Here is a 20,524-nt window from a genome sequence, read left to right on the forward strand (position 1 = left end):
AAAGATAAGAGGGAGAGAGGGAGGGATTGAGAGAGAGAGAGAGAGAGAGAGAGAGAGAGAGAGAGAGAGAGAGAGAGAGAGAGAGAGAGAATCCTGTCTCAAAAAAGTAAGATACAGAATGAATGAGGAAATGAGGAAAATACCCAATGATCCAATGATGATGTGTGGCCTCCACATGCTTGTACATCTGAGATGGTTATGTGTGTGTGTGTGTGTGTGTGTGTGTGTGTGTGTGTGTGTGTGTATGGTATGTATGGTACTATATATCTAGTATACATGGTCTATATATGTATATGTTGAATTTAAATGATTTACTGATACATACACTAAACCTGAGATGGGTTACTGTGAAGTAGTTGTGCGAGGTGAGAGTAAGTGCTGGGGAACAGAGGTGGCAGCAGAACACCTGACCAGCCAGCTAGGCAGGAAGAGGCTAGGCAGAACCTCTAGGGAGAGAGTGGACTCAGAGAGGAAGAACATTCACCAGCTAGAGAGGAAGCAGGATGGGCTGTACAGAGTAAAGGTAACCGAGCCACATAAAAGAACGGACATTAAAAGATATGGGTTGATTTAAGTTATAAGAACTAGTTAGGAACAAGCCTAAGCTAAAGGCTGAGCTTTAATAATTAATAATAAGTTTGTCATTTTTCTTGAGCTGGTGGCCTAAAGAAAAATTTGTCTACACAAAACAAAATACAAAACCCACTCCTCAAACTGCTGTACATATGAAAAAAATAAAGATATACATAATAATCAGAGTATCTTTATAGATCTCAATAGTAAGTATAACACATTTGCAATGAGATACACATTATTTTAAAATTTATTATTCACTAAAAAAACCCTCCAATTATATAGGAAGTCACTTAGAAAATCCAAACAACTTTGTAGTATATTATATAAAAAAATCTAACTGCAATAATAAGCAGGGTAGTAAAATCCAGTAAGTATATAGTCTATGGAATTATTTTCAAGTATGCAATCTGATAACAAATCCTACTTCATTTACAAAGCTACAAAGCTCAAATGCAATGTTGCTGTAGTTATCAAAAGGATAAGGACAAAATGTGCTTTTATCTCAAACCAGGCTTTGGAGACAGCTTTTTAACATAATAAAGTCATATAACCTAAAAATAAAATACCAAAACACTTCTAATTTAGTCCATGAGTACTTTGAAGAATTTGTAGAAAGTACAGTCTATGGCATGATCGGCAGCAACAGGAGGAGTGTTATTATTCCTTCCAGAACCGATAAAACCCCAATGCTATTGCCAAGCAAGTGAACACCGAGGCTGTGGAAAGACGAAGCTATGTTACAAGTTATAGTTTAATTTCAGGTAGTAAAATAATAATTAAATGAACAGAAACAAAGAAAATCAAATTTATATTCCATATTCGTTATTCCCTAGAAAATTGAATTAAGGATAAAAAGGCATTTGTAAAGCAAGACTTACATCAATAGCTTCCTGTATTTTAGAGAGTAAATATGAAAATAATTTAAAAATATAGCTGTCATGTCAGAAAATGTAAGCAGTACTTCACATTTACTATCATTGTGTCTTAGGGTTTCTATTGCAGTACTAAACACTATACTAAAGCAGCTTGGGGAGGAAAGGGTTTATTTTATCTTACACTCTCAGGTTACACTTCATCACTGAGGGAAGTCAGGATGGGAACTCAACGCAAAAACCTGGAGACAGGAACTCAAGCAGAAGCCATCTTACTTACTGGCATCCTCAGCCTGTGGTCAGCCTGTCCAGAGGCTGGTGACACCACTACAGTGGGCTGGGCCCTCTCACATCAATCAGTAACCAAGAAAATTCCCCACAGGCTTATCTACAGGCTGACCTATGGAAGCATTTTTTCAATTGAGGTTTCTGGGCACAGATGTCATGTGCCTATATTTCCAGATACTTGGGAAGCTAAGACTGGGAAGTTTTAGGCAAATTAAGAGTCAAATCCTAACATGGCTGGTATTTGTGAATGTTCAGTAAATGGGAACTTGAGTTCTAGGACAAATAGATGCACTCATGCCATATCTTCCTACTTATTTTAAAAAAAGAAAGGCTTTTTTGATGAGGGGTGGTAGCCATAGATATCTGGGATAAGATTTAAAATGCAAATTATGCCGGACTGGCAAAATGATGGTGGCTGATTATTTAGATTACTTTCTTAAACTTTTTTTTTTTTGGCTTTTTTGTTTTGTTTTGGTTTTGGTTTTTTTAGACAGAGTTTCTTTGTATTGTTTTGGAGGCTGTCCTGGAACTCACTCTGTAGACCAGGTTGGCCTCGAACTCATAGAGATCCGCCTGCCTCTGCCTCCCGAGTACTGGGACTAAAGGCGTGCGCCACCAATGCCTGGCTAAAATGAAAATTTTCATTGTAGAATTTACCCAATTACTTTTACCATTTTATTTGGGTTTATTTTTATTAATAGCTTGACACCTTTTTCTCTAAGTGAACTGCCTAGTTGCCTGATAAACTTTGATCTTGAAACTTTTTTTTTTAGTTTTTTTGAGATAGGGTTCTTCTGTGGCTTTGGAGGCTGTCCTGGAACTAGTTCTTGTAGACCAGGCTGGTCTTAAACTCGCAGAGATCCGCCTGCCTCTGCCTCCTGAGTGCTGGGACTAAAATTTGAACCTTGTTTAAGCAAAACAGGATATCAAGAAATAGAGTATTTTAGCTCCTTTTTTTCTCTGTCCTGACATAGTTATTCTGACAGGTAGGAACCAACAGATCCAAAATTTCACTGTCAGTAATTCCTTTCTCTGACAGACCTACCTGCAAGATAGCGAACTGTCTCAAGTTTGTTCGACTCCATCAGTGTTTTTAAGGAAGCAATTTCAGTGTCAATTTTATTACTGGTCTCTGAAATAATACTTTTGGTTTGGGTATCCTGTAGCAAATCAGAATAAACAGAATTATATTTTTGTACCTATGTATTATGAACAAAATCATTCATATTAAAACCTTCAATTGTGTTCTAATAGTGCATTTAAAAAAGTCTTAATAGTAAATGAATATTGCCAAGTGACAAAACATTCCTTCAATTTCATATCTGGAGACAATTTTCTCAAATTATTCCATACTGGGCATAGTCTACTAAAAATATCCTAAGATATTTGAGGCATAAATATATATGATAAATTAAGAAGTAAACATTTTAGTCCCAGACCTATCATTTTATGTGTAAAATCATTGGAATATTATTAACACTTTAAACATAAAGACTTATTTTAAAGATATTTTACCAAAAAATCAACCAAGTTTATAATATGGATGGAGATCAATATAAAAGGAACTTCCATATACCTGGTAGGTAACTTTGCACATATGGGAAACAGAGCTCAGAAATTAGCTGAGAGAATTTGCTCATTTCCTTAATTATCTACTTTCTCTGGCCAAGAAGTATAAGAAAATGGGTTCTTGAAAGAACACAGGTGTTCTTTCCTTCTACTAGCTTCTGAGCAAGAGGTGCTGGAGAGATGACTCTCAGTGGTTAAGAGCACTGGCTGCTCCTGCAAAGGACCCGGGTTCAATTCCCAGCACCCACATGGCAGCTTACAATTACCTGTAATCCAGCTCAAAGTGATTTGACACCCTCATACAAACATAAATGCAGGCAAAACACCAATGCACATAATTTTTTTTAAAAAAAGAAGGCTTGTTTGAAAAAGGAGGGATACTAAGAAACGGAAAATTCTTAAATTCAAGATTATTTGTTTAAAAAATCCTGAGTAAGAGAACTTCATAAGAAAAGGATGAAGGTAAATCAGAAAGCCAGAGTTTACTTATTATTTAATGATTACATTACAGGATTACTGAGAATGCTAACAAGACCTCTAAGTACAGTGTTTAGAGCCTGGGTTCTTTATTTGAGACAGGATAGCGCACAATAGCCCCTTCTGGCTTCAAACTCATGGCAGTCCTGACTTCTGGGGTTACATAGCACACTTGAATTAGAATCTGTGTTCTTTTTCAGAAAAGGATTTATTATTATTTCATGTGCATTGGTGTTTTGCTTGCATGTTATCTGTGTGAAGGTATCAGATCCCCTAGAACTGGAGTTAAAGACAGTTATGCGGTGTCATGCAGGTGCTTGGAATTGAACTTGGGTTCTCTGGAAGAGAAGCCAGTGCTCTTAACTGCTGAGCCATCTCTCCAGTCCCTGGAATCTATGTTCTTATCTCAACTCTATCAACTACTGGCTGTGCGATTTCAACCTTTTTTGTTTGTCATTTTTCAAACTGCTAAAGTAAAAAAATACTAATTATAGAGGTTGACCTGAGGATTAAATGCATTAACAGACACAAGTACATGTATAATGGTATCTGGTACATAATAAATATTAAATATTTTCTATGATTCAAAAATTTTAAAGATATTTGTTTAAGTCTAGACATTTACTTAAACAATGGTAAATTTTTGTTTTTTATAAAAGTAGCTACTGTTTCTATAAAAATAACTTTGAAAAAAGTATGCCATGAAAAATTAAATTCTTTTTCGGGGGTGATGGTGGTTGTGGTGGTGGTATTTTCAAGACAGAAAAGCACTGTGTAGCTTGGGTTGACCTGAACCTCACTATGTAGAGACCAGATTAGCCTCGAACTCACAGAGATCCACCTCTGTCTCCCAAGTGCTGAGATTAAAAGCATGTGCCACCATGTTCAATCCTTAACTCATTTTTTAAAAAAGATTTGTTTTATCTTCAATTGTGTGTCTGTGTGTGGATATGTTTTAGAGGCATCAGGCATGTGATTCCCTGGAACAGGAGGTACAGGTGGTTATGAGCTGCCCTGGGACGCTTACATTCTTACTCTAAGGCTGCAGTTCCTGTAACCACACTTCCTAGGAGCAGCTTTCCCCAGAGTGCTTGCAAATGTAACAGCTGTGATGACATCAGATTCTACTGGCTAGGTATTTAAAGTCCAAGCTTACAAACTGGTGCATATAAAAGTGGTCATACAAGCAAGGAACATGAAACAAGGGGAAGAGAGATTTCTACATATTAACCTTACCTTTTTGGTAAATTCATTGGTTGCTTCCATAAGTTGCCTTTCTTGATCTGTGAACTAAAGGATATGCAACCAGAAGGTTAACAGAAAAAAGGGACAGCAAGATCACTCAGTGGAGAAAGACACTGGCCACGCAAGCCTCAACCTGGGTTGGATCCCTGGAGGCTACAAGCAGGTGAAGGACAGAACTGATTCTGTGAAGTTGTCTCCCACCTTACATGTGTCACAACAACAGCAATGAAAAAGGTTACAAATAATTTTAAAAGGAATAACAAAAATTTCATCTAAAAGCACATTACTGGTGGGGCTGGGAAGATGGCTCGGGTCCTTTGCCTGAGGACATCAGTTTGATTTCTGGCACCTACATCATGCGCTCATGACAGTATACAACACCAGCTCCAAGGGACCTGACACTTCAAGCCTACTAGGGCATCTGCACTCACGTGCAGATAGCCACATGTGGACACACAACATTCTACACATAACTAAAAAAAAAAAAAAAAAGGACGTTACTGGGCTGGTGAGATGGTAGCTCAGTAGCTAAGACACCTGCTGCCAAGCCTGAAGACCTGAGTTCTATTCCCTAGGACCTACATGGTGGAAAGAGAACACTAACTCCCATAAGACAGCAGTCCTTCAACCTTTACCAGTATGCCCACACAAATGCACATACACACACAAAAAGAAATAAAGTATAATTAATTTTTTAAAAAAGCATATTACCATGTCTGTTACTCTGCTCCTTTCCAGGTTGATATCCAACTTATTATCTGCTCTGATTCGACTGCTTTCATGCTTTAAAGAAAATTAGTATTTTAGAAAAATCATCTTGTAGTGGGTATTTGTTCTGAAATTAGTGGAATAAATTTCACTTACAGTCAGTTGCTGCTTAACTTGATCTAATTCAATTTTCATTTTCTAGGTGTAAAAGAGGTAACAATTAGCATCAATCCAAAAGTTCCTAGGATTACTTTAAAAGTTTGAAAACTTATATTAGCAAAAGTGTATCTCTGGATTTTTAATACAGAATTACAATTTTAAAAAGTAAAGAACTAATAGACCACTTCAATAAATAAATATTAGTTAGAAGACATTTAGTTTTGGCATTAGATTCTACCTCTAAAATGATTTGCTTCTTTTTAAAAAGGATTTATTTACTTTATGTATATGAGTGTTCTATCTGCATGTATGACTTTTTGCCCCAAGAGGACGTCAGATCCCATTCTAGATGGTTGTGAGCCACCATGTGGTGCTGGGGTTTGAACTCAGAACCTCTGGAAAAACAGCCAGTGTTAACTGCTAAGCCATCTTTCCAGCCCATGATTTGCTTTTTTAAATTTAAAAATATTTAAGCTAGGGCTGGAGACATAGCTTAGTGGTTCAGACTGCTTGCTGCTAGTTCAGAGGTTGGTTCCCAGCACCTTCATCTGATAGCTCACCAGCTGCCTGTAACTCCAGTTTCTGGGGATTTGATACCTTCTTCTGACCTCTATAGGTACCACACGGGACCTTTATAGCCTCGCTCTTCTTTCCTCCTAAAACCCCTTCTCCCCAAACATTAATCTTAAACTTTCAGTTAGTGAAGAACTTATCTGTGATTTAACTACAAAGATACATTTTGGGTCTGCAGGGATGGCTCAGTGGTTACTGCTCTTCTAAGGGTCCTGAGTTCAGTTTCTATCAGTCATGTCCAGTTGCTCACAACTGCCCGTTAATCCAACTCCACAGGGTCTGATGCCCTCTTCTGGTACCCACACCCATATACACATAGTCACATATATAAACAGAATTTTAAAATAATAAATATTTTAAATACATTTTTTCTCATAGTGACAAAGACAACAGAGCACTAAATAAAATGGAGAATTATCACAGTACTTTTACTTTTAAGGACAATATATGATAAACTATACTAGAAGATTTATATTGCAGCTCAAATTTTTCTCCTGTGTGATTTCACATAAACAATTTACAATATGTACTCAGTATCCAAGAAATTGGTTTGGATAAAGATTAGGTAAGGCTAAACAGTAAATTTTGTTTTTGTTTTTTGTGACAGGACCTCACTTGAAGCCTTAGCTGGCTTGGATGGTGGTATGTAAACCAGGCTGGCCTCAACCACACAGAGACCCACCTGCCTCCACTTCCTAAGTGCATCACCAAACCCAGCTTCAATCAGTGCATTTTTTAGTCTGAAAATTTGTAGTATATAATATTATTTGGTCTTACTATTTACTAAGTAGCATACTTGTGAGATCAATTACATTTTTTTTTTTTTTGGTTTTTCGAGACACGGTTTTTCTATGGCTTTGGAGAAGGCTGCCCTGGAGATCAATTACATTTTTATCATTAATAATAAGTTAAAAATTCTATCACCTCATTCTCTGCTCTCAGATTTGCAAATTCACTTTTCTCTAGGATGACCATGTCTTTCCTGATGGAATCCAAATGAGCCATTAGCTGTTGGACTGTTATTTCCTAGAAAACAAAATAAAATAACCTAGTGATATATGGAATGGTAGCATCCTTTTAACATCCTAACAGGTAGAATTACTGGTTAAGTAAAAAATACACATGATACCCACATATCTGAAATATCAAAATAAAAGTGAAGGAACTGAAGAAAGAAAACTTTATCTCCCAGTGAAGAGAAATGTCTAGGTCTTCTAAAGAAGAGGATCCCAACAAAAGTGCTTCCTTAAATTTCCTGGTCTCTTTTCTATATTTGACACTACAGAGAAAATATGAAAGAAAAGATGATTCCTACCTGACATTTGTATTTGCTTTATAAAGAAGAACTTTAAACTTCCTTTTTGTAGGAAAGGTCTTGCTCTATATAACTTTAAAAACTAGAGAATATTAGTTTCTGTAATAAATCCTGTAAAAATGAGGAAAGTTGCTCGGGAGGCAGAGGCAGGTGGATCTCTGTGAGTTTGAGGCCAGCCTGGTCTACATAGCGAGTTCCAGGACAACCTCTAAAGCAATACAGAGAAACCTTGTCTCGAAAAACCAAAAAAACAAAATAAAACAAACAAACTAAAATACCAGAAAACAAACAAACAAACAAAGAAAAAAACCAAAAACACTCCCCCCCCAAAAAACAACTTTACAAAGAGAATGTTCTACAAAGCTGTTTGAACCTAAACTCTGCCATTTTCTGTGTGACTTTCAACAAGTTACTTCTTTGGTTTCTCTACTGGTGAAATAGAAATAACTACCTCTATTCCACATACAAATACAGCTTGAGATTCAAAAAGGCTACAAAACAGTGCAAATGCCTATCTATCTTCATAAAGTTTAAATGTGAAGCTGTAATCCATTATGAATAGCCGCATCTATTGTATGTGTGACAGTTCTACCATTGGTGGAATCATCCGTCTTGGCAGACTTACAGTGAGTGGTCTCTTCTGAAGGGATCATATGGTAGCATGATTGCCTGATGGCCCTGAATCTTAGCTCTAGCCTTCATATCATCTTTGTGCTTTCTTTTGTCCTAGAAGTGGGGTTAGGTTTCTGGATGAAAGAGTTATTTTTAACATCACAAAGCATGAATTAAAACTATGATTTGAGGAATATTCCTGTTGCCAGAACCACTTAATCCTACATATTAAAAGTAGTATAAGTATAAAAATGTTGCTATGAAACTTTTGACTTTTTATTTATTTTGGAGTGTAGTGGTTTTTATTTATTTTGTAACTTTTGGCTTTTTAAAGGAAATCCTAAATTTTACGTCTATGTTTTGAAATAACCATCTGAAGAAAAGAGACTAAATGTGAAAAAACTAAAATAAGCATAAGAAAAAAACAAATTTTAAACTGTTAAATATCTTACTGATTTTTGTCCATTATCATTGAAATATGAAAAGTCTTAAAAATTACTCAACTTATACATAGGTCATCAAAATGGCTCAGTGGGTAAGCGTGTGTGCTGCCAAATTTACAACCTGAGTTTAATCCCTGGGACTCAATGGTGTAAGGAGAGAACCAACTCCTGAAAGCTGACCTCCATGCCTATACCATGACATGCACCCCCACCTCCAATAAATAATGCTTGAAAGAATTTCTTTTCCCAAGATAGTGTTTCTCTATGTATCCCTGGCTATCCTGGAACCCACTCTGTAGACCAGGCTGGCCTCAAGCTCAGAGATCTGCCTGCTTCTGCCTCGTGAGTGCTGGATTAAATTCATATGCCACCACCACTTTGATTAAAATATTTTTTAAAGAATTTAATATCCAGTTAGATTTTAACATTTTAGCTAGGTACTTTATAAAGTCTTTTACAGCCATGTTTGTCCCTTCTAGCTTTCAAAGTCTGTGAAGATTAAATGCACATATAAAATCAGTAAATGTGTCATATAGAAAGGCTAGTTCTACTTTGGAGGGCTTTCCAGGGGAAAAACGTTGTTTCACTAAAGTCTACCACCATCTCATGATTGAAATACTACATTTATCTTGAACAAGGGAAGCTGACCAGATTTCTGCTCTTAGTATTACTGTACTCTTTCTTGTTAGGGACATTCTAATTCTAATGTTTCTAGACAGACTCTGTAAAAGGCCTTTCAAATTCTTCCTTTCCTCCTCCCTTAGGAAAGATCTAATGAAGGTACCAGGGTGATAAAAAAGAACAAAGAAACAAAAAACAACAAACAAAAACAAAAATGTCTTACCTGCTGAGCTTTAGTCACCATCTCCTTATAGATAGTATCCAGGCTGACATTCGATACTTTACTTAGTACTGACACAACTGTCTGTGCTTGTGTCTTGTCAAATCCTGTATACAGCACATAAATCTACATGTTAAAATATGTACATCACTAGCAGAAGAGACAGCTAACAAACTTTCAACACTTCAACTATTATATTTAAAAGTTACAATGAAAAATATGAGACAATGCTATCTTATTCTAAAAGCACTCTAATTCCTAATATACATCTACAACAAAATTGAACAATTCTAGTTTTTTATAGTGATTTTATAATTGGCAATACAGTGGTTTATTTTTATTTGTACTTCAATCCGTACTTGGTTGATAGTGAAGTTAAACACCTTCATGTACATTTTTGTTATTTTTCTGTGTACTGCTTTTTTACATGGCCTTTGCCTACTTTTCTATAAAATTACTAAGCTTTCTTTTATTCATTCCTAAGAACTTCTTAACATTTAGGGCTATCTAGATACTTTTGAACTCCATTCTGTAATGTCAATCAGGTGTTTACTTGTAATATATTTCCATATCTGGAAATATTTTATTCCTTAATTTTTTATTCTTCAAAATTTATACTTCCATCCAGAATTTAGTATTAGTCTTTAAAAGTTATTTGTTGTTGTTGCTGTTGTTTTTTTACTTCACTGGAATTAATTTTATGCATATAATTTTATATAACACTTTTTTGACAATATATCTTTTCCCAACATACAATTGTGACTATAAACCATTGTAGTGTATGGTGGGCACTTCTGTTTCAAAAATTCCTCTTAATTGTTGGTAACAGTGCCACAGTCTTGACTTGGAAATTTACTATGTGAGTGCTGCTTATTTTCTTCTTTCAAGTACTTGCTTCTCACCGTGAGTTTCCAAGTCCTTCACCAGTGCATGGGTATCAAAAGTTAATTTTCTTTGTTCTAAAGGAGTTATGTCCACTGGCCTCCTATCATAACTTGTCTTTGTTGTGGTGGTCAAGAAACCTGAGAAGAGAAGACAGTGTTATCTTGTAATGATTAACAGTGGTATTGCACTTTGGCTTCTGAAAAGCTAAACACAGTTCTAGCTTCCTAATTAGGAGTCCTGTAATCTTACCCAAATTCACCAACTCTGCTGAACCCCTTTCAACTGAAAGTCTCTGATGCTATCCTATACATAGCAAACATTCAACATGTTTCACTTTCTGCTTTCATCATTCAGAAATGTTTTAAGAGTTGGTCTAAATCCTGACTTGTCATATATTAACTGCTTTGGAGGTCACAGCTTCTAATTTCCAGAAAGCAGACTCTGTCCCACTTCTTCAGTGCCCAGAAGTTTCTTATAGAGCTACAAAACTTTTCTGTGTGTATGTTCTTTACCTAAGGTAACATTTGTTCTCTTATATACCCATATCATTTATTTCCTACAGTTTTCAGCTCTACTACAATTAGCATGTTAGTTGTTTTCTTTCTAAGACTATAACCCCTATGAGGCTGTGGCTGTATTTTTGTTACTATATCTTTAGGATTCATAAGTGCACTTGTGTAACAGTTTCCTCCAAGACTGCAGCATCCATCCTTCAGGGAAGCTCCTTAAGCAGAAGGTAAACAACTCAAAATAGCTTTAGGAAGCAACTGAAACTGATCAGATTCACTAGGTCCCCTTCCTGGCCAGAGTAAGCAATACAAGTGGAGAGTCCCTGCATAGATGATTCTAGGAGAAGTCAAACTGCCAAGATGATTCAGACAAACTGAACTGAAAGAGGACTCCTAGAGAAGAAAACTCAGACCAGAATAGCTGCCCCAAAGAAGCAGAAACCACCTGAGCTGCCTGGAGGATGTTTAGACCAACAGACACCTAGAAAGGACATTCTTCAACCTTTTGAGCTGCCTGTAAGCAGTGCAGTGTGCTCCAAGTTCCCAGCTTTGTCAGCTGTCACTCAGGCTGGGGTGGGAGAGCTGCTGATACAGCTGTCTGAGTAATTTCTGCTCCTGTAAGTAACCCCTCACCCATCCTTTAAGTAACCACAATGAAACTCATGGTTCACCAAGCTGGACTCTGGTACTGTCTGTACTTTGGTTTGTCATGGGCTCCTGACCTGGGGTGAGTAAATGTGTGTGTTGTGTCTCCCAGGAAAAGTTTTGTCATACGACAGCACTTTGATACATAGGTGAGTCACAATCAAGGAATTTGATTTAAGTCCTGGAGCATTTACTGGTTAGTATATGAGCCCATTCATTTGTGAAGTCTTCTGGTCCTGCTCCATTAAATTCCCAAAACTTAACTCAGACACAGTATAATCTATTTCTCTGTTACTGATTAATTTTATTATAAAATATTTACTCTGAGATGAATTCTGCCCATATAAAACTATTATGATACATTAAGATAACTGTCAAATAACTTATATGCTGCCAAGACAAGGTAGTATAAGTCACATTTTTAAATTAAAAAACAAAACAAAGCTGTTACTAGAGCTGGATACGGTACCTCATGCTGGATATGATGATTCTAGCACTCAGGAGACTGAAGCAAGAGGATCATGAATTTGATGCTATCCTGGGCTACATAATGAAACCAGACCATGTTAGACAAAACCATGTTATACTTAGGAAAGGCAAAGGTAATTTGCTTGAGGTTACAGACCCAGCAGCAGGTAACAGGATTCTGATTTGGGTTCTTTTGATTACAAAGCTCACATTCTTTTTATCACCTTGTGTTGTCTGTCTCCTATTTGTCCCAAGATACCTATATATCTAGGTATGGAAATGACAGCTTCAATTTCAGGCATCATGTTATGCTAGTAATTTACAGGGCATATGCGATTTTTTTCTTAAATATCTTTATAGTCAACAAATGCAGACTAAGTACTAGGTCATGTGCTAGGCACAGGGCAAAATATACTGAAGTCAGACACTCCTGGGGCCTTCACTGATTTTATGGACTTTTTTTTTAACAAGCATTGTTAAAAAATAATCAAAGCCTCGCCTCTGAATTCCGTTTAACCAAAGAGATAAAAGCAGCAGCTGGAAAGGTAGAAACATGCTTTAAAAAAAAAACTAGCAGAATCAGCCTTCTTTTGGCTGAGTGTCATCTAGAAAAGGGTTAAAAAGTGTGCTTTTGCATGTCATACCCAAAGTGGGAGAGAAAAATAAAAATCAGAACTGTAGATTTCAGTGGCTTCCCCACACAGCTGCAGTAGGAGTAATGACTTGGTACCCTAAGTTACTACTTTCTCATCAGAAGTTCATTCTAGCTTAGAAAAAAATCAGAAATATTTACGTACATAACATTGTAGTATTTTCATGCTTATTAACAAATTCTTAAAATTCTAATTTTATTGATGGAGAAAAGTGATGCTCTGAGGCAAGTATGATATGTCTTAGATCTTAGGTCTCATGAGGAGTCAAATTGGTACAGATCCCGATTTCAGTCAACAAATAATGAATGCTCCTTGGGATAGAGTCCAAATACCCTAACATTGCCAACAAATCTCTGCAGGGCACAGATAATCTCACATCCTATTATGCACTCTGGCTCTTACACGATAACTCTACAAACACGCCATCTGCTTGCTTCCCCTTCTTGGGGTCTTTGCCCAGCCTGTGTTCTGCAAGCTCTGTTTGCCTGTTCTCATTCATTTCTCAGATCTCTGCACAAATGTGTCTTCTGGTGGGAAGTGTGCAACGATTCCTGAGGTCAGATCTCTCCTAATGGGTTTTAAAAGTACCTTGTAATTCTAACACCATTCACAATTTTCATATTTGCAAAACTATTAATTTGTAAGTTCCCCATTAGATTAGGCATTAGTCAACTGCTGCCATCAGACTACCAATACCCAGTTCTTCAAAGTTGTTTCCATAAATGAAACATTAGGATTATTATCTATGGTTGCTTTCATTTGTTAATAACAAAGAAGTTGTATTCAACCATATAGTCCACACAGTCTAAAATACTCACCATTCACCCCTTTTACAGAAAGTTTGCTAACCACCAAAGTAAACCTTGAGAATAGGTTTTGTTCTTAATCTCTATTGCGTTCCCAGTGCCCAACAGTTTTAGGTGCTCTAAAAGATACATGTTGGATGAAAGAGACCATGTTTGGCATTATGTACAATGATGAATAATGTTTTGTTTTGGGGTCAAAGACTTGTTCACATTTGCCTCAGACTGCTGAACCCTGAGATTGCATTATTTACTGGAAAAACCTGTTTCTAGTTGTGGTAGGGCTCAGCCCTACCACACACCTTTTTTTTTTTTTTTGGTTTTCGAGACAGGGTTTCTCTGTGGCTTTGGAGGCTGTCCTGGAACTAGCTCTTGTAGACCAGGCTGGTCTTGAACTCACAGAGATCTGCCTGCCTCTGACTCCCGAGTGCTGGGACTAAAGGCGTGTGCTACAACCACCCTGCCCTAGCACACACCTTTAATCCAGTGCTTTTTGCTTGAATATTGTAAACAGGGTTAAATAAAGTGAACCAAACATAGGTCAAGAGGTGAAGCAAGCAACCAGTTGACAGGAAGTAAACAGGGGATTATTAAGAACAAAACAGAGATCTGGGATGGTGGAGCATGCTTTAATCCCAGTACTGGGGATAGAGACAGGTGGATCTCTGTGAGTTCAAGGCCATCGGGCCTACTGAGTGAGTTCCAAGACAGCCTCCAAAACTACAGAGAGACCCTGCTCAAAAAACAAACAAGTAAACAAACCCCACAAAAAACCCAAAACAGAATAAGAGGGAGTCGGGATGATGGACAGAGATGCACAGGAAGTAGAAGGGAGGGACTTTGGAGTTTGAGGAGGGTTTTGTTTGAGATGGCATTAGAGAGAAGGCTCTGGGATGTCGGCAGAGGGGGAAGGCCAGCTGGGTGTTTTCTCTGCCTCTCTGAGCTAGCAGCTTTCACCCCAGCATCCGGCTGCCAGGTAAAACTGAACAACTGAAATTTTTGTTAAAGGCAACAGTTGGGCTCAGAGGATCCCATTTCAGCCTTCTGGGTAGAAGACTGTAAGGTGTGTACTTCTGCTTTGGCCTTTTAAGGTTGCAGTTTTTATGATGTGGTTTCAAAATGTATCCACTGGAGAGAAGAGAGACATTTGATCCTTTGTGGAAATAAAGATTATCTGGAAAAGACACTAAAGTTACAGAAAATCTTAAAGAGAAGTGAACCAGATAAATAAACAGAATGGGCAAAATTCACTAAGGCATAGAACCCAGGTTGAGAATTACCTGTCTACATGAATGTATGTCACTTGTGCACATGCCTGTGGAGGCTACAAAAGAGTGCCGGAGCAGGTGGTAGTGAGTGGCACATGCCCTTAATCCCAGCACTTGGGGGAGGAGGAGGGTAGATGGGTGGATCTCTGTGAGTTCAAGGCCAGCCTGGTCTATGGAGCAAGTGCCAGGATAGTCAGGGCTACACAGAGAAGCATTGTCTCAAAGCCAAAACTAAACAAAACTATCAATCAAGCAAACAAAACTGGATCCTGGCCTAGAGAGATAGCTCAAAGGTTAAGAGCACCAGCTGCTCTTCCAGAAGTTCTGAGTTCAATTCCCAGCAACCACATGGTGTCATACAGGAATCTTTAATAAGATCTGGTGCCCTCTTCTGGTATGCAAGCAGAACACTGCATCTGCATGCATAATAAATAAATCTTAAAAAAAAACCACTCAGGCATATATCCAAATGATGCCCATTCATTCAATAAGGATGTCTGTTCCACTATGTCCATAGCAGCATTATTTGTAATAGCCAGAAACTGGAAGCAACCTAGGTGTCCCTCAACTGAAGAGTGGATAGAGAAAATGTGGCACATTTACACAATGGAGCACTGCTCGGCAGAAAAACAAACAAACAAACAAACAAACAAACAAAAAATGGAATCTTGAAATTTGCAGGCAAATGGATGGCACTAGAAGAAACCATCCTGAGTGAGGTAACCCAGTCACAAAAAGACAAACATGGTAAGTACTTACTTATATATGGAGTTTAGACATGGAACACGGGAGTGTCAGCCTACAATCCCACTGCCAGAGAGTCTGGGAAACAGAGAGGACCCTAAGAGAAATATACATGGTACCCCGGAGAAGGGGAATGGGACAGAATCTCCTGAGCAGGTTGGGAGCATGGGAAGAGGGGAGAGAGAGCTGGGAAAAAGGGGGGGGAAGAGGAGGGGAGAGGAGGACATGGGGAATCAGGAAGGTTGAGTCGGGGGAAGAACAGGAGAGTAGGATGAGAGCTACCATAATAGAGGGAGTCATTATAGGTTTGAGGAGAGATCTGGCACTAGTGAGATTTCCAGAGATCTACAAGGATGACACCAACTGGCAAACTAAGCAATAGTGGAGAAGCTACCTTAAATGCCCTTCTCCGATAATGAGATTGATGACTACCTTATATGCCATCCTAAAGCCTTCATGAGTGGCTGATGGAAGAAGAGGCAGACACCCACAGCTAAACACTGAACTGAACTCTTGGAACCAAGTTGCAGACAGGGAGGAGTGATGAGCAAAGGGGTCAAGACCAGGCTGGTGAAACCCACAGAAACTGCTGACCTGAACAAGGGGGGGAGGGGGCTCATGGATCCCAGACTGATGGCTGAGAGACCAGCATGGGACTGATCCAGACCCCTTAAATTAGGGTGTCAGTGAGGAGGCCTCAGCAATCTATGGGGCCTTGGTTAGTAGATCAGCATTTAGTCCTGGCATACAAATGGACTTGGGGAGCCCATTCCACATGGAGGGATGCTCTCTCAGCCTGGACACCTAGGGGAAGGGCCTAGGTCCTGCCCGGGATGATAGGATAAACTTTGGAGATCCCCCAGAGAGGGCCTCACCCTTGTTGGAAAGTGGAGTGGGGATTGGGTGGGGGGGTTGGGGAGACTGGTGAGGGGTAGGGGAGGAGGGGAGGGTGAGGGAGCTGGGATTGACATGTGAAGCAAGCTTGTTTCTAATTTAAATTAAAAAAAGATAAAAAGGTGTTCTTTTATTAAAAACAAACAAACAAAAAAACTGGATCCCCTGGAGCTGGAGTTACGGGCAGTTAGAAGCACTGCCTGAGGTGGGTGCTGGGAGTCAAAATCTGGTCCATCTTTCTAGCCCATTTAATTTTTATATGTGACTTTGTCTCTGATATGGGTGTTGATATAGTCTCTTGCAACAGGACTTTGAGTTGCTTAAGGTGTGTGTTTCATGTCTCTTTGAAGGCAAAACCAGAACTGAATAGCTGCTGAATGTTCCTAATATGGTGTTATGATTAGTGGCCTGACTGCCATGAGAAATTTGATTCATAAGTATTCATTGAGTGATGGGGAAGTCCTGTGTATATATCAATAAAGCACTGTTGGCCAATAGGAAAGCAAGATAGGTGGAACTAGGAGTCCAGGAGGACTCTGGGAAGGAGAAACACAGAGAGTCATCATGTAGCCACCATAAGGGTAAGAAGTCCGGACCCTTTCTCTGGTAAGAGAAATACTTAGATTAACAATTATGGAGTAAATACTTAAATAAGAGCTAGCCAGTAAGAAACAAGCAAGGCCAACAGCTTCATAATTAATATAGCCTCCTGTGTGATGCAGCTTTGGGATCAGGCTGGCGGGAGGCTTACTCTACAGTTGAGTATATTTGACATCTATGCAAAACCTAAATATTTATAAAAACCTTACATCTTTCTCTTCATTTTGATTTTCTTAAAACTCATCTTGTATGTTTACAGTAAGAAACTTATACTACTAAATTGTCCATTAAGGACTGGATCTCTGGCCTATCTTGTACTACATGCCTTTCTGTTGGAAAAGGTCAGAATTTACTTTTCAAAAAGGCATATAAAATTATTAATTCTAAGTCGCAAGTTTTATTAGTTTACCGCCTGTTTTTAGAACTGAACTACTTCAATGACATAATAGGTTAGTTTTATTTATTTGGATGTGGAGTATACAGACAACATTTTTGTATATGGAGGATATTTGTGTATGGAGCATGTATATGTGAGTGTGCATGTAACAGTGTGTGTGGAGGTCAGAGGACAACTTTCAGGAATTGGTTCTCTTCTTCCATCTCATGAGCCTCAGGCCAGAAATCTCATCATCCTGTTTGGGCAGCAATACCTCTGCCTGCTGAGTCATTTTGGCTGGTCCTAGTTTGTCATTTCTCTATAGGAACTCAAAGAGAATACCCACTAAAGCATATATTCTTATATTATAGCCTACTGACATGCTGTGTATGTTGCTTCAGGAGATCTATGGCAAATTAAATGAACTAACAAAAATGCTTGCTCTCTGTCCTTGGGGAATAACTCAGTACTTCTAAGTCATAAGGTTTGGTAATCTGTACTTACAGGAAACATCTGCAATGTCTCTGATGAACTGCTAAGTGTGATAATTAGTAACAAACTAATAATGCACTTTGAAGAGAAAATTTAGATAAATCACACCTTCCTATTTATTATTCCTTCATCATTTACTTTTGAAGAGTACTGGGCTTTCCATGGGATAAAGACCAGCTTTCAAATTTGCTTGACTATTGATATTATTTATCCACAGTATGCAGTAAATACCTGTTACACTGAACAGGGGCACAAACCGTGCACTAATTTTAAGGGAAGACTTAAGAGTTACTTGAGTACCCAGACTCAAATGGAATAACTCAACAATTGTATTAAAATATTAACATTTACTTGGGGTGTTATATTTTCAGAATGACATGTATTTTAAAATAATGATTATTTAAACAGTATATTTCTAAAAGCACACAGGTAAATTGAGATTTGAGTTATTTCCTCAGATTCAAAACAACTGTACCCCTTTGTGTATGAGGGTGCACAGGTCAGAGGAGGCCTTTGGTATCCTGCTGTCATGCAGCTTACATTGAACCTGACTGATGGGCACAGCAAGGGCCTTTTATGAGGATTGTTATTGGGGACTCAATCTCGTGTTAGCACGCCTGCGCAGTACATGCTTCCACCAGTGGACCCATCTCCTCGTCCCTTTTGAAAGTCCACCAGAGTGTGTATGCATGCTAACTACCTAAACATGTAACCAAAGACTTGTGAATAATCCTGGTGGTTAAACAGCAGCCTTACAAGGGCAGCCGTGACTGCAGGCCAGTGGTGTAAATAAAATTTAAGAACAGGTTAAAAACAAAACAATAACAACAAAACGAGCCACAAAAGAGGCAGGAGAGGTGTGTTTTGAGTACCGAATGGCGCAGTTTATTATCATTGATGCAGGAAAAACAGAAGGAGGTGGTGGTTTTTTGAGGGCAGAAGACCTTTTTTTTTTTTTAATTTTCAAGTACATTTTTTAAATTTTTTTTATTATTATTATTTTTTATTTTCCATTTTAAATTTAGATAAGAAACAAGGTTGCTTCACAAGTCAGTTCGAGGTCCCTCTCCCTTTCCCTCCCCTCCTCCCGTGCCCTCCCCCCCATCCCCCCGTTATCCCCTCATTCCCCCAGGGTGAGGCCCTCCATGGGGGTGTCCATAGTCTGTCATTTCATATAGGGCAGGGCCTAGACCCTTCCCCAAGAGTTCAGGGTGAGAGTGCACCTCACATTGTTCTATGGGAGTCCAGAGTCCGTGTGTATACTTGGGATGGGTACTGATCTGCTGTCCAAGGCTCAATAGATTACCTAGGCCTGAGGGCAGAAGACCTTAAAGAGTAAAAAAACAAAGCCTGAAAAACACAAACATTAAAAAAAAAAAAAAGCCTTGGAAACAGTTCTCAGAATAAAGTAAGAGATTCTCCAGGATATACAGACTCACAAAGGGGCCAAGTGTTTGGAAACGCATAGGTTTCAACTTTAAAAATGCCTACTATGTAACTTTTAAAGGGCGCGGAAATTACGGCGAGAATAAAGCACTTGACCTGAAATGTGTGCTGCAATCTACCACAACCCTGAACTCCAAGTGGCTAAATAAGTAAATCTGAACAGGAAACTAAAAGAAATCAGACACTCGCAAACTAGAGTTCATTAACTTTACGAGACGCCACAGCAACCCCGCACCCCACCCCACCCCATTACTCAGAAGCCCAGCGGGAGCCCAGGTCCGTAGAGGGTGCCTCTCCTAAGAGGAAGGCACTGCCTTCCAGAGCCCATCTGTTAGCCCTGGACCAGCAAGCCCCATCCTCAGGGGTGGCTTTGCGCATGTGGGCGGGGCCTGGCAGGGGGTGTGTCACTCTCCAGTACGCCTGAGCAGACACGACCCGTCCGAATTGTCTCCCTGAGCAATTTCTAGCCTCACCTCTCCGCAGGACAGGTGACAGACGCCCGTGGGGAGTTGAAGTCCAGCGGGACCCACCGCCGTCAGGGCGTAGGAGCCGCCAAATCCAGCGGCTCCTCATCCTCATATTCTCGGAGATCCGGGTCAGCAAGAGGAAACGGAAGGCGTGCCGAATCGCCTCGAGGCTTTCGGACAATGAAGTTCTCTCATCGCACGGATGCTGGGAAATGTAGTTTCCGTTCCGCTGGGAAATGTAGTTTCCGTTCTGTTAGTAACTACTCTTTCTAGGGGCCCCACCGTGAGCCTGGGCCTCGTCACAGGCCACACTTCAACTAAAACGACTCAGAGCTCATCCCTCTAGTTCTTCATCCCTTCCCCAGCCCTTTCCTCCTTTTAATGCTCCAAGAAACTGGGGCCTTGGAGAACCTTCGGGCACCCATTTACTGGCGGTAAGTCCCACAACAAACTTTCCAGATACCGGTGTAGCCGCATAGCATCCTGGGACTCGTAGTCCTCGCTGCTGAGCATTGACGGGAGGGAGGGAGACCGTGTAGTAGCTGCATCCAGGAGACTTGTGGAAGTCCTTTCCGCAGCACATTTTTGCAGTTTCC

The 20,524-nt window shown here is 39.2% G+C and overlaps 1 protein-coding gene and 1 long non-coding RNA gene across 3 annotated transcripts in view; one reads left to right on the forward strand and one right to left on the reverse strand.

Moving 5' to 3' along the window:
* Positions 1 to 805: 805 nt before the first annotated feature.
* Ccdc90b (coiled-coil domain containing 90B) lies at positions 806 to 20,066 on the reverse strand. The gene is made up of 9 exons (XM_005073933.4): positions 19,935 to 20,066; positions 10,581 to 10,700; positions 9,682 to 9,785; positions 7,392 to 7,493; positions 5,892 to 5,933; positions 5,739 to 5,810; positions 5,019 to 5,072; positions 2,782 to 2,896; positions 806 to 1,292 (listed from the first exon to the last, which is right to left on the reverse strand). The coding sequence occupies exons 1-9, from the start codon at positions 20,038 to 20,040 to the stop codon at positions 1,234 to 1,236; spliced, it is 774 nt and encodes a 257-aa protein (XP_005073990.1). The 5' UTR covers positions 20,041 to 20,066; the 3' UTR covers positions 806 to 1,233.
* Positions 20,067 to 20,230: 164 nt separating this feature from the next.
* LOC121132978 overlaps positions 20,231 to 20,524 on the forward strand; it is a 38,796-nt gene continuing 38,502 nt past the window's right edge. For both annotated transcript variants that reach the window (XR_005869690.1, XR_005869694.1), the window contains exon 1: positions 20,231 to 20,362. This is a non-coding gene — a long non-coding RNA (uncharacterized LOC121132978). The remainder of the gene's footprint in view (positions 20,363 to 20,524) is intronic.

The sequence above is a fragment of the Mesocricetus auratus genome, unplaced genomic scaffold (genome assembly GCF_017639785.1).
Source record: "Mesocricetus auratus isolate SY011 unplaced genomic scaffold, BCM_Maur_2.0 Super-Scaffold_4256, whole genome shotgun sequence".
Taxonomy (NCBI): Eukaryota; Metazoa; Chordata; class Mammalia; order Rodentia; family Cricetidae; genus Mesocricetus; species Mesocricetus auratus.